Source organism: Rhinolophus ferrumequinum (genome assembly GCF_004115265.2).
Source record: "Rhinolophus ferrumequinum isolate MPI-CBG mRhiFer1 chromosome 5 unlocalized genomic scaffold, mRhiFer1_v1.p scaffold_110_arrow_ctg1, whole genome shotgun sequence".
Lineage (NCBI taxonomy): Eukaryota > Metazoa > Chordata > Mammalia > Chiroptera > Rhinolophidae > Rhinolophus > Rhinolophus ferrumequinum.
In genome coordinates this window covers 1,157,597-1,174,994 of record NW_022680355.1, presented here as the reverse complement: position 1 = coordinate 1,174,994, position 17,398 = coordinate 1,157,597, and the positions used below count along the sequence as shown (strand labels likewise).

The 17,398-nt window shown below is 44.8% G+C and overlaps 1 protein-coding gene across 4 annotated transcripts in view; it reads left to right on the top strand.

Annotated features, from left to right (window-relative positions):
* Window positions 1–16,847, top strand: part of FAM107B (family with sequence similarity 107 member B) — a 194,160-nt gene extending 177,313 nt beyond the window's left edge. For 3 of the 4 annotated variants that reach the window (XM_033100716.1, XM_033100720.1, XM_033100718.1), the window contains 3 exons: window positions 6,952–7,135; window positions 12,924–13,074; window positions 14,111–16,847. In XM_033100716.1, coding sequence (XP_032956607.1) covers window positions 6,952–7,135; window positions 12,924–13,074; window positions 14,111–14,227 — 452 coding nt within the window. In that variant the 3' untranslated portion in view covers window positions 14,228–16,847. Of the gene's footprint in view, window positions 1–4,674; window positions 4,819–6,951; window positions 7,136–12,923; window positions 13,075–14,110 lie in introns of those variants that run through there. The other variant, XM_033100719.1, reaches the window with a different exon arrangement.
* The last annotated feature ends 551 nt before the right edge of the window (window positions 16,848–17,398 follow it).

Below are 17,398 nucleotides of genomic sequence, written 5' to 3'. Positions count from 1 at the left end.
GTAGTTCTTTCAATCTAGTTGTGAAGGGCGCAGCTCACACTGGCCCATGTGGGGATCGAACCGGCAACCCTGGTATTACAAACATTGTGTTCTAACCGACTGAGCTAACCGGCCACCCCTGTTTGTTTTTAACTAGTGAGGAAACACGCCCCAAGGCACACGTACAGTAAATGAGAAAGCTGGACTTTACACCCAGGCAGCGTGATCTGTAACCCGCATTCTTGAAGCGCTCGGAGCCTTCTTCGTGGACTTTGTGAAGGTTAAGCCCCACCTCATAGGGCCGGTGTGAGGGTTTCAGGATGGGGAGAAGCTTATGCTCATTGAGAGCAGACACTCAGTGGCTCCAAAATGGGTTCCTGTCACGGCGGCCCTCTGGGCCTTCGGTGTGTGCTTTCACTCAGTGCTGTGGGTCCCGGGTGTCATCACTGCCCTCTGGTTGTCCTTATGGAAAGGGACACCAGTTCTGTGTGGGGCCATCGCCATCTATTGGTTGGTCTCACCTCTCCCTGGGCCAACTTATCTTTGATATTGGCCTCTATTCTGTCTTTGCAATGTTTCTTTTCTCCTTTCCCATTTTCTAAATATAACATATGTGTCTTTTTTTTGTAAAAAGTACATTTTTGGGAGGATGAAAAAACTGATGAGAAAGTGACTTTGGTATTTTCCCAAGAGCGTCACTGTTTGGCATTTGTCCAGTGGCATATTTGCAGCCCATTTTTTGAAAGTCTGGAGTTCCAGCCGTAGCGGGGCTGGGCAGAGTTGGAAAAGTCACAGTTCTGTGCTTGTGCAGATTGCGCTCTGACTGGGCATCCTTTGTAAGCCTTAGGTTCGCTTTGTGGCCATACAGGTCCTCCGGGCACTTGTCCAGCGCCTTTGGGTACCAGAGGGTCCGAGACTGAGTTTTAGGTTCGCCTCAGGGCCAGGCCGGTCAGGAGTTTGTCAGTGAAAGGCTTTGCTGTTTGGGAGAAATTCTCAACTCAGCTCACTCTGCTCTTTCTCTTAACCTTTCTCCCCCCCGGCCACGGCCGTCCTCCCTGGTGGGAAGCATGGGTGCTGAGGCAAAAGGCCAGGTATCCAGGGAGAGCCTTTCGCCTTTCAGACTGACCCAGGCCTGGAGTTCGCTGGCCTGCAGTCCTAAGGACTTGGACCTTTCAGGTATTGTCAGGGCATTGTCAGAGGATCTCTTAGAGACAGTCTGGGAAACAGATTGTCTGAAAGGATGCCTTGGAAATTTAACTTTCCAGAAGTAGCTGGAGCAGTTCAAAGGTTTTGATTGGTTATAATACACCTGCAAACTGTATACACTGTCGTGCTCCAGGCACTGCTTTCAAAAGGATTCACCCATTAGTGCTTCTAGGTACAATTAGATTTTAAATATTTAGGTAACTGTGAAACTTAGCATAACTTGTAAATCCTGATTTTTAAATCTCATAGGATGAGGTTTTAAATTTTACCTTTTTGATGTAGAAATATGCAAATGAACAACAGGAGCTAAAATATTCTGATGGGAAACCCAGATGCAATGTGTTTATTTTATTATCCCCATTGTGACGTTTTTCTGTGGGAAAGGTTATTCACCTCGGGAGAGCAATCAACACAAAGTCGCCTGAATAGGCACAGAGCTGGGCCCAGAATGAACTTTTGAAAGGAAAAAAATGAAGAGCAAGGATGCAAATCCATCAACAAGGATGGGATTTCCTTACCTCTGGGACAGAGGAGTGTAATATGACCTCACGTCTTGATTCCCAGAACTTAAAGGCAGAAACCTACTAGGGGGTGTGTTTCAGGGCGTCCAAAATCCAATTCTGTGTTATCATTCACTTGCTTAAAGTCTTCTCAGCGAGTCTCCCCCTCCTCAGGACAGGCCCTGCCTGTTGCCTTGCTAGGCCCTTATCTGGCTGGAGCCACTCAGAACTCTGCATAGCACTCTGGAAGGTGTGATAAACCTTTGTACACTTTCCAGAAGGTTCTTAATGTTTGGAGCACGAATGCGTCTTAGAACCATTGAATGCTACCAGTGAGAAGGCCTGTGGATCATTGAGTTGAGCTCTTAACGTCTTTGAAGAAACCAAGGGCTAGAGAGGTGGAGTTTTGTGCACAGGTTTCCCAGAGTGTTCATAAAATAAGTGATGCTGTGGGCCCCGCAGTTTGGCGAATAGTAGCTGCGCTGAGTGAGTTCCCACAGACATGCCCGGATGATACAGCGTACTCACGGCCGCATTTCAGCCGGTTCCTACAGCCACCCATCATCCTAAAGGTGGCAGACCTGAGGGTTGGGGAAGTTAGTACACTTTGCCCAAGATCTCAAGACAGTTTTCTTTTTCTTACACTGACTCCACACTGGTTTTTCTTCACTGACGTCTTTAAAAAAAAAAAAAAATTACTTTATGAATCGGTTACGTGACCAGGGGAGGGACTATGAAAAGATCGTCTTCATGTTTATTTCTGGAAGAATGTTTCTTGTAGTAATGGATAATAACCACGTACAGAGGGTTTTTACTTCCAGACATTTCTATCTCATCTTGCCTGTCTGGCATTTGAATTACTTGATGCTCAGTGAGGAAACGGTCTGTTCTCCCAACGCCACGTGCAATGCTTTACCTGCTGCCATGGCCTCCTGACAGCTCAGGGGCTCCCCCTACTGCTAGTGAACTGTGACTCTGTCACCTAATGGAAGCAGTATTTATTGGCCCAGTTCAAAGTGTCTGAGGAGTGTGAACATAAACCAGACGTGGCCTTTGCAGTGAAGAGATGATAAGCTTTAGATACATATTGCAGTCGTACAAGGTGGGGATCAGTGAATACAGGAAAAGGGAACAAAGAAAATTCCAGAGATGTTTAGAGGTCAGAGAGTGTAATTGCGGCTGTGGAATTAGGGAAGCCTTCGTGGAGATTTGACATTTATCTGAAGAGCTGAGTGACGTTTGGCTCTGTGGCATTCCGGGGATGGGTGGACGAGGGTCGGGGCCCCTGCTGGAGGGAACCGTGTGGCAAAGGTGCTGCTGAGAAGGCAGAGAGGTGCCAACAGGGAGCAGTGCGTGCCCGGAACTGTTCTGTCGGAGGCCGGGGTCTGGGAGATGGAAGCGCTCCCTGGCTCCATGATTCTCCCGGGGGCCTTTCCCCGCCTTGGCAGCGATGAGGAAGAGGGTTGGCAGAGGGAAGGAAGTCGAAGGGCCTTTAGATGCTTGTTGCCATATGTCGGTCATGGCTCCCGGCTGGACCGCCACTGAGAAGTGGCCTGAACCAGCTCCCAGGTCCTTCCTCAGCCGCCACCACTGACGTCTGTATGGAGAGGGACAGAAGTTGCTCTCGGGCAGTTCGTCCCCTCCCGGCCCCCAGTGTGGACTTCTGCATGAGGGTACAAGCGCTCCTTCGGCCTGGGTCAGGCAGGCTTAACGTCTATGCACTCGGCTCGGGCGGAGGGGCGTCCATGGTGGGAAGAAGGGCCACGCGGTGGGAAGGAGGAGGAAACGCCGGTGCCCTGTGTCCCGCAGCTGCTCCAGCGCCCACCCGCTCTCCGGGGAGACGGGCCGGGGCCCATCCTGCTGCACTGGCCTGGGGGAGGAGCAGGACTTCCCAGACACCAGATCGAAAGAGAAATCAGAAAACAAGCTAGAACTTACTTACTGGGCTCAGCTCGGAAGCCGGTTCACTCTTCACACCGAGAGCTCCGCCCACCTCCGGGCCCACGGCCCAAGATGTGTCTGTCCCCGGGCTCCGACCCCTAGGAAAGACTGGCAGTGGGCATCTTTGTGGGGCTGGTGGGAACGAGCGGGGCTGGTGGGAAGAGGGCCGGCGAAGTGAGGGCCCACGGAGATCAAATCAGGAGGAGGTAGGAGAGGCGCCCAGGGTTTGAGAGCTCTCTTTGCCTTCTCGCTGTCACCGTCACCGCTGAGCTGTCGCGCAGGCATCCCGAACTCACCTCGCGCCTGTGGGAACCCGGACCTGGGTTCCCGTCTGCTCTGCGCGCGGCCTTCCCACCTCAACAGCGCTCACCCTCCAGGGGCTCAGGCCAGAGACCTTAGGGTCGTCCTTGCCTCCTCCATGGCTTTCACTCATCATCGCTGGCCTGTAAGGACATCTCCGAGGCTTTACCTTCAAAATATACCGTGAGCGGTCTTTCTGAGCCATCCTGGCCTAAACCACCTCGTACCTGCATTCCCGCAGTAGCTGCCTCCCTGACTCCGTCCTTGCCTGCTTCAGTCCATTCTCCACTTAGGAGCTGAGAGTGATCTTTTAAAAACGTGAGTCAGGTCTTGTCACTTCTCTGTTCCAAACCTTGAATGGGCCCCCATTGTCCCTCAGCATAAAGGCCAGAGTCCTTACAGGGGCCTTCAGGTTCCCACACCGTCGTGCCCCTTACCTCACTCTCCTCCCCCCACTTACCTCCCTGTCCTCACTGTTGCTCGCTCCCTTCCAGCCGCACTGGCTTCTTTGCTAGTCCTTATACCCATCAGGCTCATTCCTGCTTTAGGGCCTTTGCAGGGAGGGAAAGGCTTTTCCCTCTGTCTGCCATGCGCTCCCCCGGGCTCCCCTCCCCCACTGTGATACCGACCTTCCCAGGCGGTAATCGCTTTGATTGGTGTCACTGAGATAACCTTCAGTGCAGGGCTAAGCAACAGATCCTTTTATGGTAGCGTGTGGGCCTCCTAGTCTACTGATTAACTAGGAAGAAACTGCGTTTGGCCCTTAAAGATAAGTGGCAATGCGGAGAGTTGTGTATGGTGCATTTCAAATTTCAACCCAGGGCACATTTTCCTGAGGGCCAGCGTGTCAGTCAGGTGGCTGCGATGGGACCGCTGAATCAACACGGGCCAGGTTTGTAATTCGTTTGATGAAGGTGGGAGGCGTTCTTTTTTAAAACGTCATTGCGGGTGGCGTTTATGGAGTGTGTGGTGTAATTTCTTACATGTGTATTATCATTTGGTAATTTTGAGGCTTGATTATATAGTTATACCTAAAATACCTAACCAAATGACACATCTATAATTTTTCTGTTTTCAGTTCTTTCTTCTTTGGATGTTTATCCTCTTTATTTTCCTGTTAATTTTCAAAAGATTTTTTTCTACAGAAATATTAAACATCATAATTGGGTAGACAGACCATGGGTTTTGCAATCAGAGGACATTTATTTGCATTCATTTTTGAGCTTTATGCTGCCTGGCAATATTAGCATGGATGGGTTATTTAATTTTTGTTCCTCCATTTTGTCTGTAAAGTGAAGATTCTAGTTCTCCTGCTCTTAGGGTTGTCACTGGGATCAGATGTGCTCACCTACCCGCAGACACCGTGTCTAAAGCACTGGGTCATTTTTGGCTGCCACTTAAAACAGCATTTCCTGTTGGTGGCATTAGTGGATGGCACTGTCCTGGGACATTTCAGGAATTCGGGAAAACATCGCTGATGACTGAAACCAAAATTCTTGCTTGTAGCCGATGGCCGCTGGACCTGTTTTTTGTTTCTACACATCTTTATTCTTTTCCAGTGCTGCCCCCCACCACCATGCCAGAGTTCATGGAAGCGCACCCCTGTGTTCTCTCCTCCCTTCACCCCTGCTCCGTGTGTGAACACACACACACGCATGTAAATGTTTGATTTCATGGGCAGAAATAAAGATAGAATCTGTCTTTATTTCATCTAGAAGCAGGTTCATGAAGGACCTCTCCACTTTTTCTGTTTAGTACAGATTTGATTTGGCTCAACATTTATTCAGCCTCTGCCACGTGCCAGGCACCTTGCTAGACCAGGTATTTAACCTGGAAAAGAGGTGGTTCTAACTCTAGTAGGGAATAGACAGAAACCTGTGGTCACCCTATGCTAGAATGCTTTCTGTGGTGGAAGTACATCTGCACCACTGCTGGGGCCCCCAGGGCACAGAGGGGACCATTCTCTAGCCTTCCCTGGAGAGGTGGGGGAGGTGGCAGTCCTGGGAGTGAGCCCCTTCATGTGGGGCTCACCATTCCGTCCAGCGGCATAGAACTGGCTGCAGAATTCGTCTGCATGTCCTCTGGGCTTTCTAGGGAAGGCCCAATGTCAAGTACTCTGCCTGAGACCGTGCGTCATGTGATTTTTGGTCTGGAAAATAAGGTCATCATATAGGGCCAGGGAAGCATCAGGTGGCGTGTTAATTATCTTGGAACATTTGTCAGGTTTGCTTTGGGGGCAGGGGAGCAGGGATGGGGTCAGGACCAAGAGATGTGCCTTGGGGTCTACGGCAATTGGATACCTGCCAGGTGGTTCCAGCCTGATGCTCAGCCAGTCTTGTTCCTTCCAGCTCTGACCCCCATGAGTATTTATTTCCTTCTACCGTGTTTCCCCGAAAATAAGAGCTAGCCGGACCATCAGCTCAAATGCATCTTTTGGAGCAAAAATTAATATAAGACCCGGTCTTATTTTACTATAAGACCGGGTTTAATATAACATAGTATAATATGACATAGTATAATATAATACCGGGTATAGTATAATATAATATAATATACCGGGTATAATATAATATAATACCGGGTCATATATTAATTTTTGCTCCAAAAGATGCATTAAATCTGATGGTCCGGCTAGCTCTTATTTTCGGGGAAACAGGGTATCTCATTAAATGTAACATACGTTCAGAGCAGCTACTACGTGTGGGGTTAAGTTGGTCTTTAGACGTGGTGGTGGGAAGCGTCCTGTGTGACCTGAAACTCAAGGTGTGACCAGCAATGAGCAGAGCCAGACTGTGGGACCCTGCTTAAGCCTGGGCTGCCCGGAACAACGCGGACATTCTTCTCTCCCCTTTACTCCTCCAGTTACTTTCGCAGAGCTTCAGAAGAGTTTTCAATGAAGCAGTAAAGTGGACCCAGGCGGCTGGTGTTTCGCGGGTGTACCGTGCACAGCTGTGCTGGGCCTCTGTTTGTGTGCGAGGCGGCTTTGCAGAAAAGACCACATAGGAGTCTCGTCTTTCTGTTTCAGACATCCCATTGGAGGATCCTGACCTTAAGGACACATACCTTATCCCAAGAAACATCATGGCTGAGCCAGACTATATTGAAGATGACAATCCTGAGCTAATTAGGCCTCAGAAACTTGTCAATCCCGTCAAAACATCCCGCAACCACCAAGATCTTCACCGAGAACTTCTTATGAATCAAAAAAGGTAAGAGGGTTTCTGGAGCAGTTTTCTTAGGCGACTAGTAAGGTAACTAGATTTAATTTTAATTACATGTACAAAGGCGTCAAAGAGGTTTTTGTTTCTTGACCACGTTATAGGCTTCTTTCTTCCTTCTAGCATCCTGGAGCTAGGGTATCCCTCCAGAAAGGGAACCCGTCTACAGGCGCAGCTGCCACCACCATGTTACTCAGCGAGACGTCTGCGGTCCCGTGTCCTTTCTCTAATGGACGCATATTTTAAAATTTGGATGGAGGGGGCTGGGTTAAAGATAAAAGCGAGTGTCCTAAGTCAAAGAGAAATGCATTATTTCTTAGATTTGTAAAAATTCTGAATTTCCCCCTTACATCTGGGGACGTGTGGGAGTCAGGTGTAAATAATGCCCACGTCAGCATTTGTGAGTGGCGGGGAGAAGTCTCTGAAACCACATCAGACTTAACAATAAATAAGAACACTCTTTCTTGTGTTTTGCTTTGTTTTTAAGTAACATTTTAAATTATTACTATCATCATTTGTATTGTTAAGTTTTTTGGAGAGGAGTAAAACATTTACCTTCTATTTTCCTTGTAAACCGTCTGTTAGTTCCCCCTGTGTCATAACCAATTTTGGGTGTTGGGTTCGTGTACTCTGCTTTTTAAGTGATGCGAGGCTGGGAAAGCAGAGGGTACGAACGAAGTTACTTTATTAGGACACTGGGTTACCTTCTGTATGGAAGAGCCAGTAAGCTCTATTTAGAAGTTTTTTCAGATCTTCAGAATGAAGCTTAAGGTGAATTCTGAGACTATTAGATCCTCAATCCAGCCAGTATGCCCCTCCCCCACCTCTCCAGGGAAGTCTAGAGAACAGGTCTCCTCTGTGCCCTGGGGGCCCCAGCAGTGGTGCAGATGTACTTCCGCCACAGAAAGCATCCTAGCATAGGGTAACCACAGGTTTCTGTCTATTCCCTACAAGAGTTAGCACCATGGTTTCCCAGGCAGGATCGCCTCCAAATTCCGTGGCCTATTTAGGAAATTATAGAGTCCTGTTTTGCTTTGGGAATGATGATAATGAATTCGGATGTTTTTTTTCTTTGATGTGTCAACGACCAGTAGCAGCTAAGCACTTATTCAGAAAGGATCAAACTTGCATTCAGTTTATAAGCTTGAATCCAGCAGTCCCCCTGGCGTGCACTGGAGCTGAAAGGGAGGAGGTCACATGCTCCCCTGCTAGAGGGAGGATGTGTTTACAGAGACTTCCTGGGACTGAGTTACCATGTTCTGGGAGAGGCATAGTCCAGAAGGAGAACGGCTATGGAAATGCCCTCTCATTTCCTTTTGAAAAATTTATCTGTAATTAGGCCTTTCCCTCCAAAACATGATCCTAATGCTTAACTTGGTCTGCGTATCTTTCAGTCCAGTGGGTAGCTCCCAGGGCTCAGCAAAGAGTGGGTGGAACCCTGTACCTTTGCCCTCAAAGCTCGCAGCCCTGTAGCAGTTAGTTCAGAGTTTGCCAAGGCACTTTTTAGAGCTCGTAAGATAAAAGCAAAACGTCACTGCTTAGTGGAACAAATACTCATATGTATTCTAACTATGAACTCTAAACTCTTTCAAGTATATAATTCTGCTCCTCTGTTTGCCATCTTTTCCACCCAGCTAAATTTCGGGTGAAAAGTCTTCACATTTTGATCTGGTCACAGTCTGCTACTAAGTCTGATTATTAGACCTTTTTCAGGTTCTCAGGTTCTCTAGGTGTTCCCAATTGGCATAAAAAAGGCAGATTTTAAAAAGCAAGTTGTGTGTGTGTGTGTGTGTGTGTGTGTGTGTGTTTGAAAGATCAGTATTTAACAGATCTTAAAAAATAAGAATATTTCTAAGATAATTTACAGAGAGTTTATCTTCTCTAAGATAAAATGTTAGTACTTTTGGGGGGCAAATAGGGAATACTCAGCTATTCAAACACATCCCTAATATTGCTTCTTTGGCTTGTGTGTTTCAGTAAACGGTTTCTAGTTCCCAGTGTTTTTAGTTGATCTTCATTTGACATACTTTGCTAGACAAATATTTCCTCAATAAATACTCGTTGCTGTACAACATGGAAAAACACGGGGAAGTTGAGATAGAAATATTTGCATTTGAGTCCATGCAGGTAGGAACAGTTCCGGCAAAAATGTTGACAAGGCAGTCGAGACCAGAAGATTCCAAGATTAAAGATCAAGGGCTTGAAATCCAAATGCACTCTCCCCCTCCACCCTAAGAAAAAAATTAGGCCCGGAGATATTTGGCTGGGGGTGCAGGGGAGCGTGTCTGTGAGGGCGTCAGCCAGCCCTTGCCTCTGGCTCAGCTCTCCCAGATGAGGAGGCAGTTTTGCTTTTATGGGTTCAGGGGTATCTGGAGTTGAGGTGGAGGCAGAGTGGATGTGGACCCTGCCAGTCCCCTCCTGGATGTCTTCAGTGCTTTATGTGAAATGTGAAACGTACCTTTAAAAGTTGTCTGTTCATGTCATCACTGGTGGTGGAAATAGAAAGTATTGCAGCCTTTTTGGAGGGCAGTTTGGCAATAGACATCAAAATATAACGTGCAGACGCTGAGCCAGCAGTTCTACTTCTGTGAATGGAGCCAACAGAAATACTTGTATAAGAGTGCAAATGTGAATGTACAAGAAAGTTCACTGCCTCATTACTTTTAATGGAGAACAATTGGAAACAACCAAGGCTTATTAGTATGGGCGTGGCAAGATGAGGGCACTTCCGGGCTGTGATGTCTTGTGCAGATGTTAAGAAGGTTGGAGAAGGACTTTCTTCGTAAAAGTGTGGAAAGTATGGAGGAGCCTAGACTGCGCTTTTGTCTCTGGATCCATGGGTCCTTGTTCAGTTTTCGGGGTTACCATTCACATAGAATACACTGTAAGTGGGGCTCCCGAGGCTCGTTTAACAAGGAGCGTTCAGGTGTTCTTTCACCTTTTTACATATAGGTATTAGGTTGGTGCAAAAGTAATTGCGGTTTAAAAGGTTAAAAATCGTTGCAAAAACCACAATTACTTTTGCACCAACCTAATATATATTACCTAACCTATTTTTTTGCCAGGAGCACTTACTGATTTGAAAAATTGGATTAGCCCGCTCTCGTAGTCACAGCAAGCAGGCGTAGGGTCAGCTGCTGGCTTGAGTGGTACAAAGACACTGGCCTTGCACCGGTCGGTCACACAGGGATCGAGAAGACTTGTTAATTGTACAGGTCAGAACTGATGGAAGAGAATCCCGTGTCGTCGTGTACAGAACGATGCTGTAGTTATGACATTTGGAGAAGCTCATTTCTGTCAGTGCTCTCTCTGCCACGTGACCCAGTATTAGACTCAGAGATTGATACGGCAGTGCTGGCTCGACTTTTCCATTTAGCATAGAAAGTTAAGTGAGCCACGGTGATAAAATATTAACTAAATTTGTATGACTTCTCAGTGTTCTAAGTGTAGAACATTTATCACATCAGCCCCATTTCCTGAGCTCTCTGTTACTAAGTATTTTATCTTACTGCCACCCTTGTGTAAAATCTTTGAAGAGAAAATGAAGACCGTATATTAAGCCCAACACCGTGTATTAAGCCCATTCGTATGTTGCGATAGAATGTCTGCTTAGTGTGTCATACATCACTGTGTTCAATAGCTTTTGGTAAGCCAGGAGAATTTAATAATAGTTGAGGTTAATTTTGCCAGTGAAAAACAGGGAAAGAAAAATGTTTGAAATTTGCATTATGCAGATAGCTAAATCCTTAATCCTCAAATTTAAATCCCTTAATTCTGTCTTTCATGTCATACTGAGGCTTTTTAATAGTCATGAAACTGAGTGGGTCTTGACTCAGATTATTTACAAACAAATTTTCCTGTGTTCAATGACACTTAGGTTTACTGTGAACAAAATACCACCAGCAACTTTTATTGTGCTGCTTGAAGATTTAATTTCCAGAATAGGCTGCCTATACTTCGGCCCCCCCGTCATAGTCTTTCTTACTGTGAAATCATAGTTAAATCACAAAAGTAGCCTATCTCTTGTGTTTCATTGGAAATTTGGCTGACTTTAATATTTTTCTTATTTTTTTAACCAAATTTTGCTAATGAAAATTGGGAAACTGGAGACACATGTTATTTTGACTATGTGTCTTTTGTCAAAAGTGATGTAATATACTGATCTTTAGTCTGTAAACAACTGAAAAATATATTGTGATTTAAAAAAATATGTAGCTAGGAGAGGTGCCAGAATTTTTTTTTTAAGATTATAACTCGATAAATGAGGAAGTGTGATATAGAGGATTAGTTTACAGGTGTGAGAATGTGGACTTGAAAGAGGTTGAGACAGTGTGTGGTTGAGATTCTTACAACCAGAGCACATAGTTTGGAAATTATCTGATTTAACAGTTGTTCAAGTGACTCCATGTTGATTAGTCCCAATACTTGATTAAAGTAGAGAACAGCCGAGGTAGACATCCCTGGTGTGCAGACAGACTAGCAGTTGTCATGAGCAAGACCAGGAAGTGCCCGGAAGGTCCCAGGCCCCTGAGTGCAAGGCTGATTCCATGTGCTCATTTCCTGCAGCCCAGAAAAACATGAGTTACTGTCCGGTCAAGTGTGTGTGTCCATGGATGAGTGCAAATCCGCTAGCCATCACTTACACCCTGTGCTGCCTGAGATTGACAGTGTTTTCCTTGTTCTGTGGTTCGTTTCATTTTTATTTTAAATGCTCTTAGTAACTATTAATATCAAGTGGAGATTACTTAAGAGCTAGTGGAGACTGGCTGAAATGCTAGTAGTGGATGGCTTTCTGTTAAAACATCTGCAAACATCTTACTTAGGTGGAGGGTTGCTAAGGAATGGCCTACGTTTTGGTTTTGTTTCTCCTCCTTTGAAGAGATGGCAGGAATTTATCCCTCAGGAATGTAGCACTTTCCCTGGAGCCTGATTTCTGTGCATTACCAATAGTCAGCTACACATCTGAAATGGCTCAGCTACAGGGAGCACTGGACTAGGAGTCAGGTCAGAGTTCTCAGTGACCAGGCCCCCCCCCGCCACCCCCCCCCGCCCTCCGTAGTGATGAAACCTTGGATGTGCCTTTAGATGTGCAAGAACCCTCTCGCAAATCTGAAACTTTGGAAGAGGATTCCAGGGCCATTTTGCTGTTGTTTGAATTTCTGTGCTAACCTCTCGCTAAACTACATTTAATACATGGACTACATCTTGGGAAGCTTCCCCTAAAACTCTAGGTAGAACCATCTTGTCTCCATCATCTCCATCTCCATCATCATCTCCACCTCATTTCCATCATTTCCATCTCATCTCCATCATCCCCATCTCTTTCTCCTCCCCATCATCTCCATTTAATCTCCATCATCTCCATCACCATTGCCATCTCCATCTCATCTCTATCATCTCATTCTCCATCTCATCTCCATCACCTCCATCTCCATCATGGGTGATCATTACACCCGTCAAATGAGCATGCTCTTCCCCACCTGCCCCAGCCCATCCCACTCTCACTAACCTCCTTCACATAGCCTAGTGTCTGGCACACAAGAGGTGCTCGATACATTTTTATCAAATGAATGGATTTTGCCTACTCTTGGAAGATGCTCTTGCCATTTCTTTCATGCTCATGGATTTCTGAGACCACCAGTGTTGACTATTAACTAACTGGTAGTAGGCAAAAGGGTAGTAGACCTCTTTTCTGTGGCAAGTGTTTTAAATTAAATTTCTGTTCATGAAAGGTGTCCATTAGATGAAAGCATTTACAATTTGTTAATGCTTTTTTCAGGGGTCTTGCCCCTCAGAATAAGCCAGAACTGCAGAAGGTGATGGAAAAGAGAAAACGAGATCAAGTAATAAAGCAGAAAGAAGAAGAAGCACAAAAGAATAAATCTGACTTGGAAATAGAACTATTAAAACGGCAGCAGAAGTTGGAGCAGGTAAGGATGACTGGGTGAAAGTGGTCTTTTTAAAAAATTTTTATTGTGATGTATTTGACATTCATTGTCGTGTAAGTTTAAGGTGCACAGCGTATTGATTTGGTACATTTATGTTGCAGTATGATTGCCACTGTATCCTTAGCTGACGTCTCTGTCACATCACCTAATTACCATTTCTTCTAGTGGTGGGAGCAATTAAGATCTATTCTTTCAGCTAATTTAATGTTTATGATACAGTTTTGTCTGTAATCACAGGGCTATGTATTAGGTCTCCAGGACTTACTTATCTGCTTGGGGCAAGAATGTAAATACCTTAGACACCGTCTCTCCCACCTCCCCACCCCCAAGCACCCGGTAACCACCATTCTACTCTCTGCTTTTCCAAGTTCATTTTGTTTTTTGGATTCCACGTATAAGAGATACAGTGTTTGTCTTTCTCTGTCTGACTCATTCCTAAAGTTGTCTCTTTTTCTCCTGTAAAATAAGGATGTTGGAACAAATAGAATTTACCAGACATGTCAGATGTAAATGTTTATACCATGAAAGGAAAATATAAGGCAAAATGTCAGCAAATGGGCTGAAATACAGTCAAAGTAAAGTCCAGGATTCTATTGAGCCCCTAGAAGAGATTCAGGAGGCAAAGCCCAAACCAGGGGCTGTCATTGAATTCACAAGAGTGCTGGGGGCTGAAACAATTCAGTGAAATTGAACTTCACTGAGACCACAGGGCAACTGCGGGTTGATCTCAGGATCTTGTTTTCTTAGCCTTGATTTTTAGATTCTCTTCATCTCTCGGTGTTGCTTGTAGTAATAACCCTTCAGCTGCTGCTCGTGTGCAGAATTACCCCAGGAGATATATATATATATATATATATATGTTTAATTAATTAATTAATTTTTTTTTTCCCTTTAAACTGGAGACCAGGAGATAATTTCTTCCATTGGGAAACAAAATCATGAGGGGCTTTGGAAAGAGGAGTGTTTTGAAAAGCCTCTCAGTTTGTAAATAATTTTCCTGTTTCTGAATTTCATTTAGCTTGAACTTGAGAAGCAGAAATTGCAAGAAGAGCAAGAAAACGCCCCAGAGTTTGTGAAGGTTAAAGGCAATCTTAGGAGAACAGGCCAAGAAGTGGCCCAAGCCCAGGAGTCGTAGGCCCACGCCGCAGAGACCGCGCGCCCACCTGTCACGCACAGAAGGCGCCTGCTCCGAGCTTCCTCTCAGGGCAGAAGCCCCTGTGGAGAGCCCCAGGCAGCAGAGAGTCATCACGTAAAAATGGATTTGGTCTCCGCTCACCTACCTTCTGAGTGGATCAATTCCCTGGCACAGTTGCAGTTCCTATTCGCCAAACGAAGGACATTGACCAGCACCTAAGTTGGGACAATGGACCTGTGTCCATAAAGTTCAAAGACTTTAAAGAAAAGAAAAAACAAAACAAAACAAGGAAGCGGACACTGGAATAAAGTCTTGAGAGTTGCACTGCTTGGTTTTTCTTCCCATCCAAGTTTAGAGGGGCACAGAGCCTTTTTCGTTTGTTAGAAAACCTAAAGAAAATGTGTTTCGTTCTTCCTTTAGTTATCTATGCGATAACTTAGATCACACAGGAATGCGTTTGATCTGTTACATCCAGTATTCGTCAATTCCATTTTGAGAACCCCCAGTTTTCTTGTTCAATTTATGCTTTCATGCATGACAGTTTTCACACCTTGCAAATGTTGATTTTCGTTTCGAGCACAGCTATTACTTTTGTTGGCATCAATAAGGTTTAAAAATATGTTAACAAAAATATGTAAACGTCCATTTTGATCTTCTTTGAATTTCTTTGGGTTATACCTCGTGGTCACATGCTGGTTCAGAGAAGGCACACCATATACGTGCATTTATTGCTTTAATAACTCTTAGGGTTTTTTTGGTTTTGCTTTTTTTAAATTTCTTGCTGAGCTAGTCCTTTTATAAGAAATAATCTCCCCTCCTTCAGAGGATCACAGCTAGTCCGCGTAACCTAACTTCAATGTCAAAAATAAAGGATCCCAATCTTTTGGTTCCCTCTAGAGCAGCGTGGGGAACGCTCTCCTCGGGAGCTGGGCAAGCAGTTCTCTGGGAATTAAATGTGAAACAAATGTAAGATTGGTCTCAAGGAGGTCTAATTGGAAGATTCATAGCATCTGTACATGTCGAATATTACTAGAATTCAAGCTTTGAAAATTTCTGTGTAATGGCCACCTATTTCTTTGCCTTTTTTTAAAATCTCTTTTGAAGAAAGACTATTCCCCTCACCACTACCTGCCCCTTGGTTGATGACTACTGCGCTGCATCTCAGGAAAAGCCCAGGTGAAGGGAGCAGCTGCTCCGGGCTCGCTCTCTAGCTAACACGCTCCTCAGAGTGAAGCCGAGCTACCAGTGACAGCAGAGTTCTTTCACAAAATGCATCTTCTACTGCTGGCGTGTCCCTCTGCCTTGGGTGGTCTGGGAGAATTTGTGTGGGTTCGCTATGTTCTCCACAGAGACGATTCAGCCAGCCATTTATTTCTCCGCTGAAGGCTCTTCTGATAATTCCTCTACAGGCGCATAGAAAGCTGGATCCCGAGCTTTTGAATCCTTAATAAGCGTAGTGGAAATTGGCTTTGTACGAGAATTGCTTTTGTTTTCAGAGTTGACAATTAGGTTCATATTTGGTCCTCACATAAGCAAGATAATAAAAGTACATGCAGCCATCACATACTGCTAGTTAGAGAACGTGTGGGTTAGACCTGGAATGGATTATTTCTCTCATCAGCAAGTATTATTTGAATAAAATAGGAGGTGCTTAAGTTAAAATGTTGCTCTAGAATAGTTTGCTTTGGAAGGATGGAATGGTGGCTATCTATTCCCATCATTTTTCCTTTTGAGAGAAGAAAGGAAGTTAAGTGATCATCTTGAAAGTACATTTCTGATTGCACCTTGACTGGAGTTCTTTCTTCATGTATGTGGACTAATGATGTGATTTGTCAAAGATTCAGGACTGACTCACACATAGCCTTTAATCTAACTGCATATAAGATCTTTAGATTCTGTGTGCTTGAAGCAGTTCTGTCACTTGATAAAATTCTCAAGGGCCTGACAGGCTCTTTTAGAGGGACCAATTCTGTTCCTAGAACTTACCTAGAATTCATTCTTCACTGGGAAAAGATAAATTACAAAAGCCTTTCCCTCCCAATCTCACTCACAAACCTGCAGAATTATTTGTAGTTAGTAGTACAAGGTCTGGCCAACAGAAGACTTGTAAGTAACATACAGGGATGTCTTAGGACTAAACAGTAGAAGGTCCAGGTGGAGAAGCTCTTGGAAGTCGTCAGATCAGCTCGGCTCACAGGCCTGCATATAAAAAGGCGTCGGTCTCCCCCCACACTTTAATACTGTATAGTCCAAACCCCTTGGACTCATGAACAGCCAGGCAGTTTTGTGCTTTGAGCCACTTTTTGACAAAAATGGCTCCATTTTTCCACTCTGTGGTTTTCTTAAAATAGTTCCGTGTTTTATAGTCTCCTGGTAGTTAAGTAGTGTTGCTTTCTAAGCTATAACAGTTGACTTTATTCTTCTACTCTGAAAAATCTTGACTTGTTTGAGTGTATATAATATATATAAAGGGAGCCTTAATGGATTTGTTTTCATAATTTAATATTTTTTGTATTTGCTCTTGTATAATTGTTTTTAACAGAAAGTATTACAGAATTGAGGGTGGAATTCTTAGAACCAAAGTTATTCTTAATAAAAATCACCACATGCTTGGACCATGCAGCTGTGTTTGTCTGATCTGTTTAAGACGATGTCTGGAACTGAAAAGGGGTGGGGGGGGGGCTGTGTTCAATTCCAGGATTTAGAAGGTGGTTCTAGGGTCTCCCTTTGGTGACTGTCCTCCTTGACAGCCTTCCCCCCGAATGGGTTATGTCCTCTTGTTTCGTGTCCTCAAGAGTGACAATGGATTATCTCAGACCAATTCCTGCTAAGGTATTATACCACTTTGCATAGAATATATGGTATTTTAGCAGCAGCTGTCCGTCTAGATCGAAGTATTCTGAATTTCAGAGAGCTTGGTAGGACAGTGGGAGATATTTTTTAGGAAGGGCCATTGTTTAGTGCTTGGGAGCTAGTGCTCCTATGGCGTGTCTGAAATGTGACCATAAAACTATTTTGCTTATGCAGCTAAGTTGATGTTACCTTCACAGAAGTCACTTTGGGAAGCTGTACACATGATGACATTATACTATTGGTTCCATTAGCTTGGAAGTTCCAGTCTCTGTACTTTTCCAACCCCAGATTAACACTCAGCTTGATCACCCAACCCCT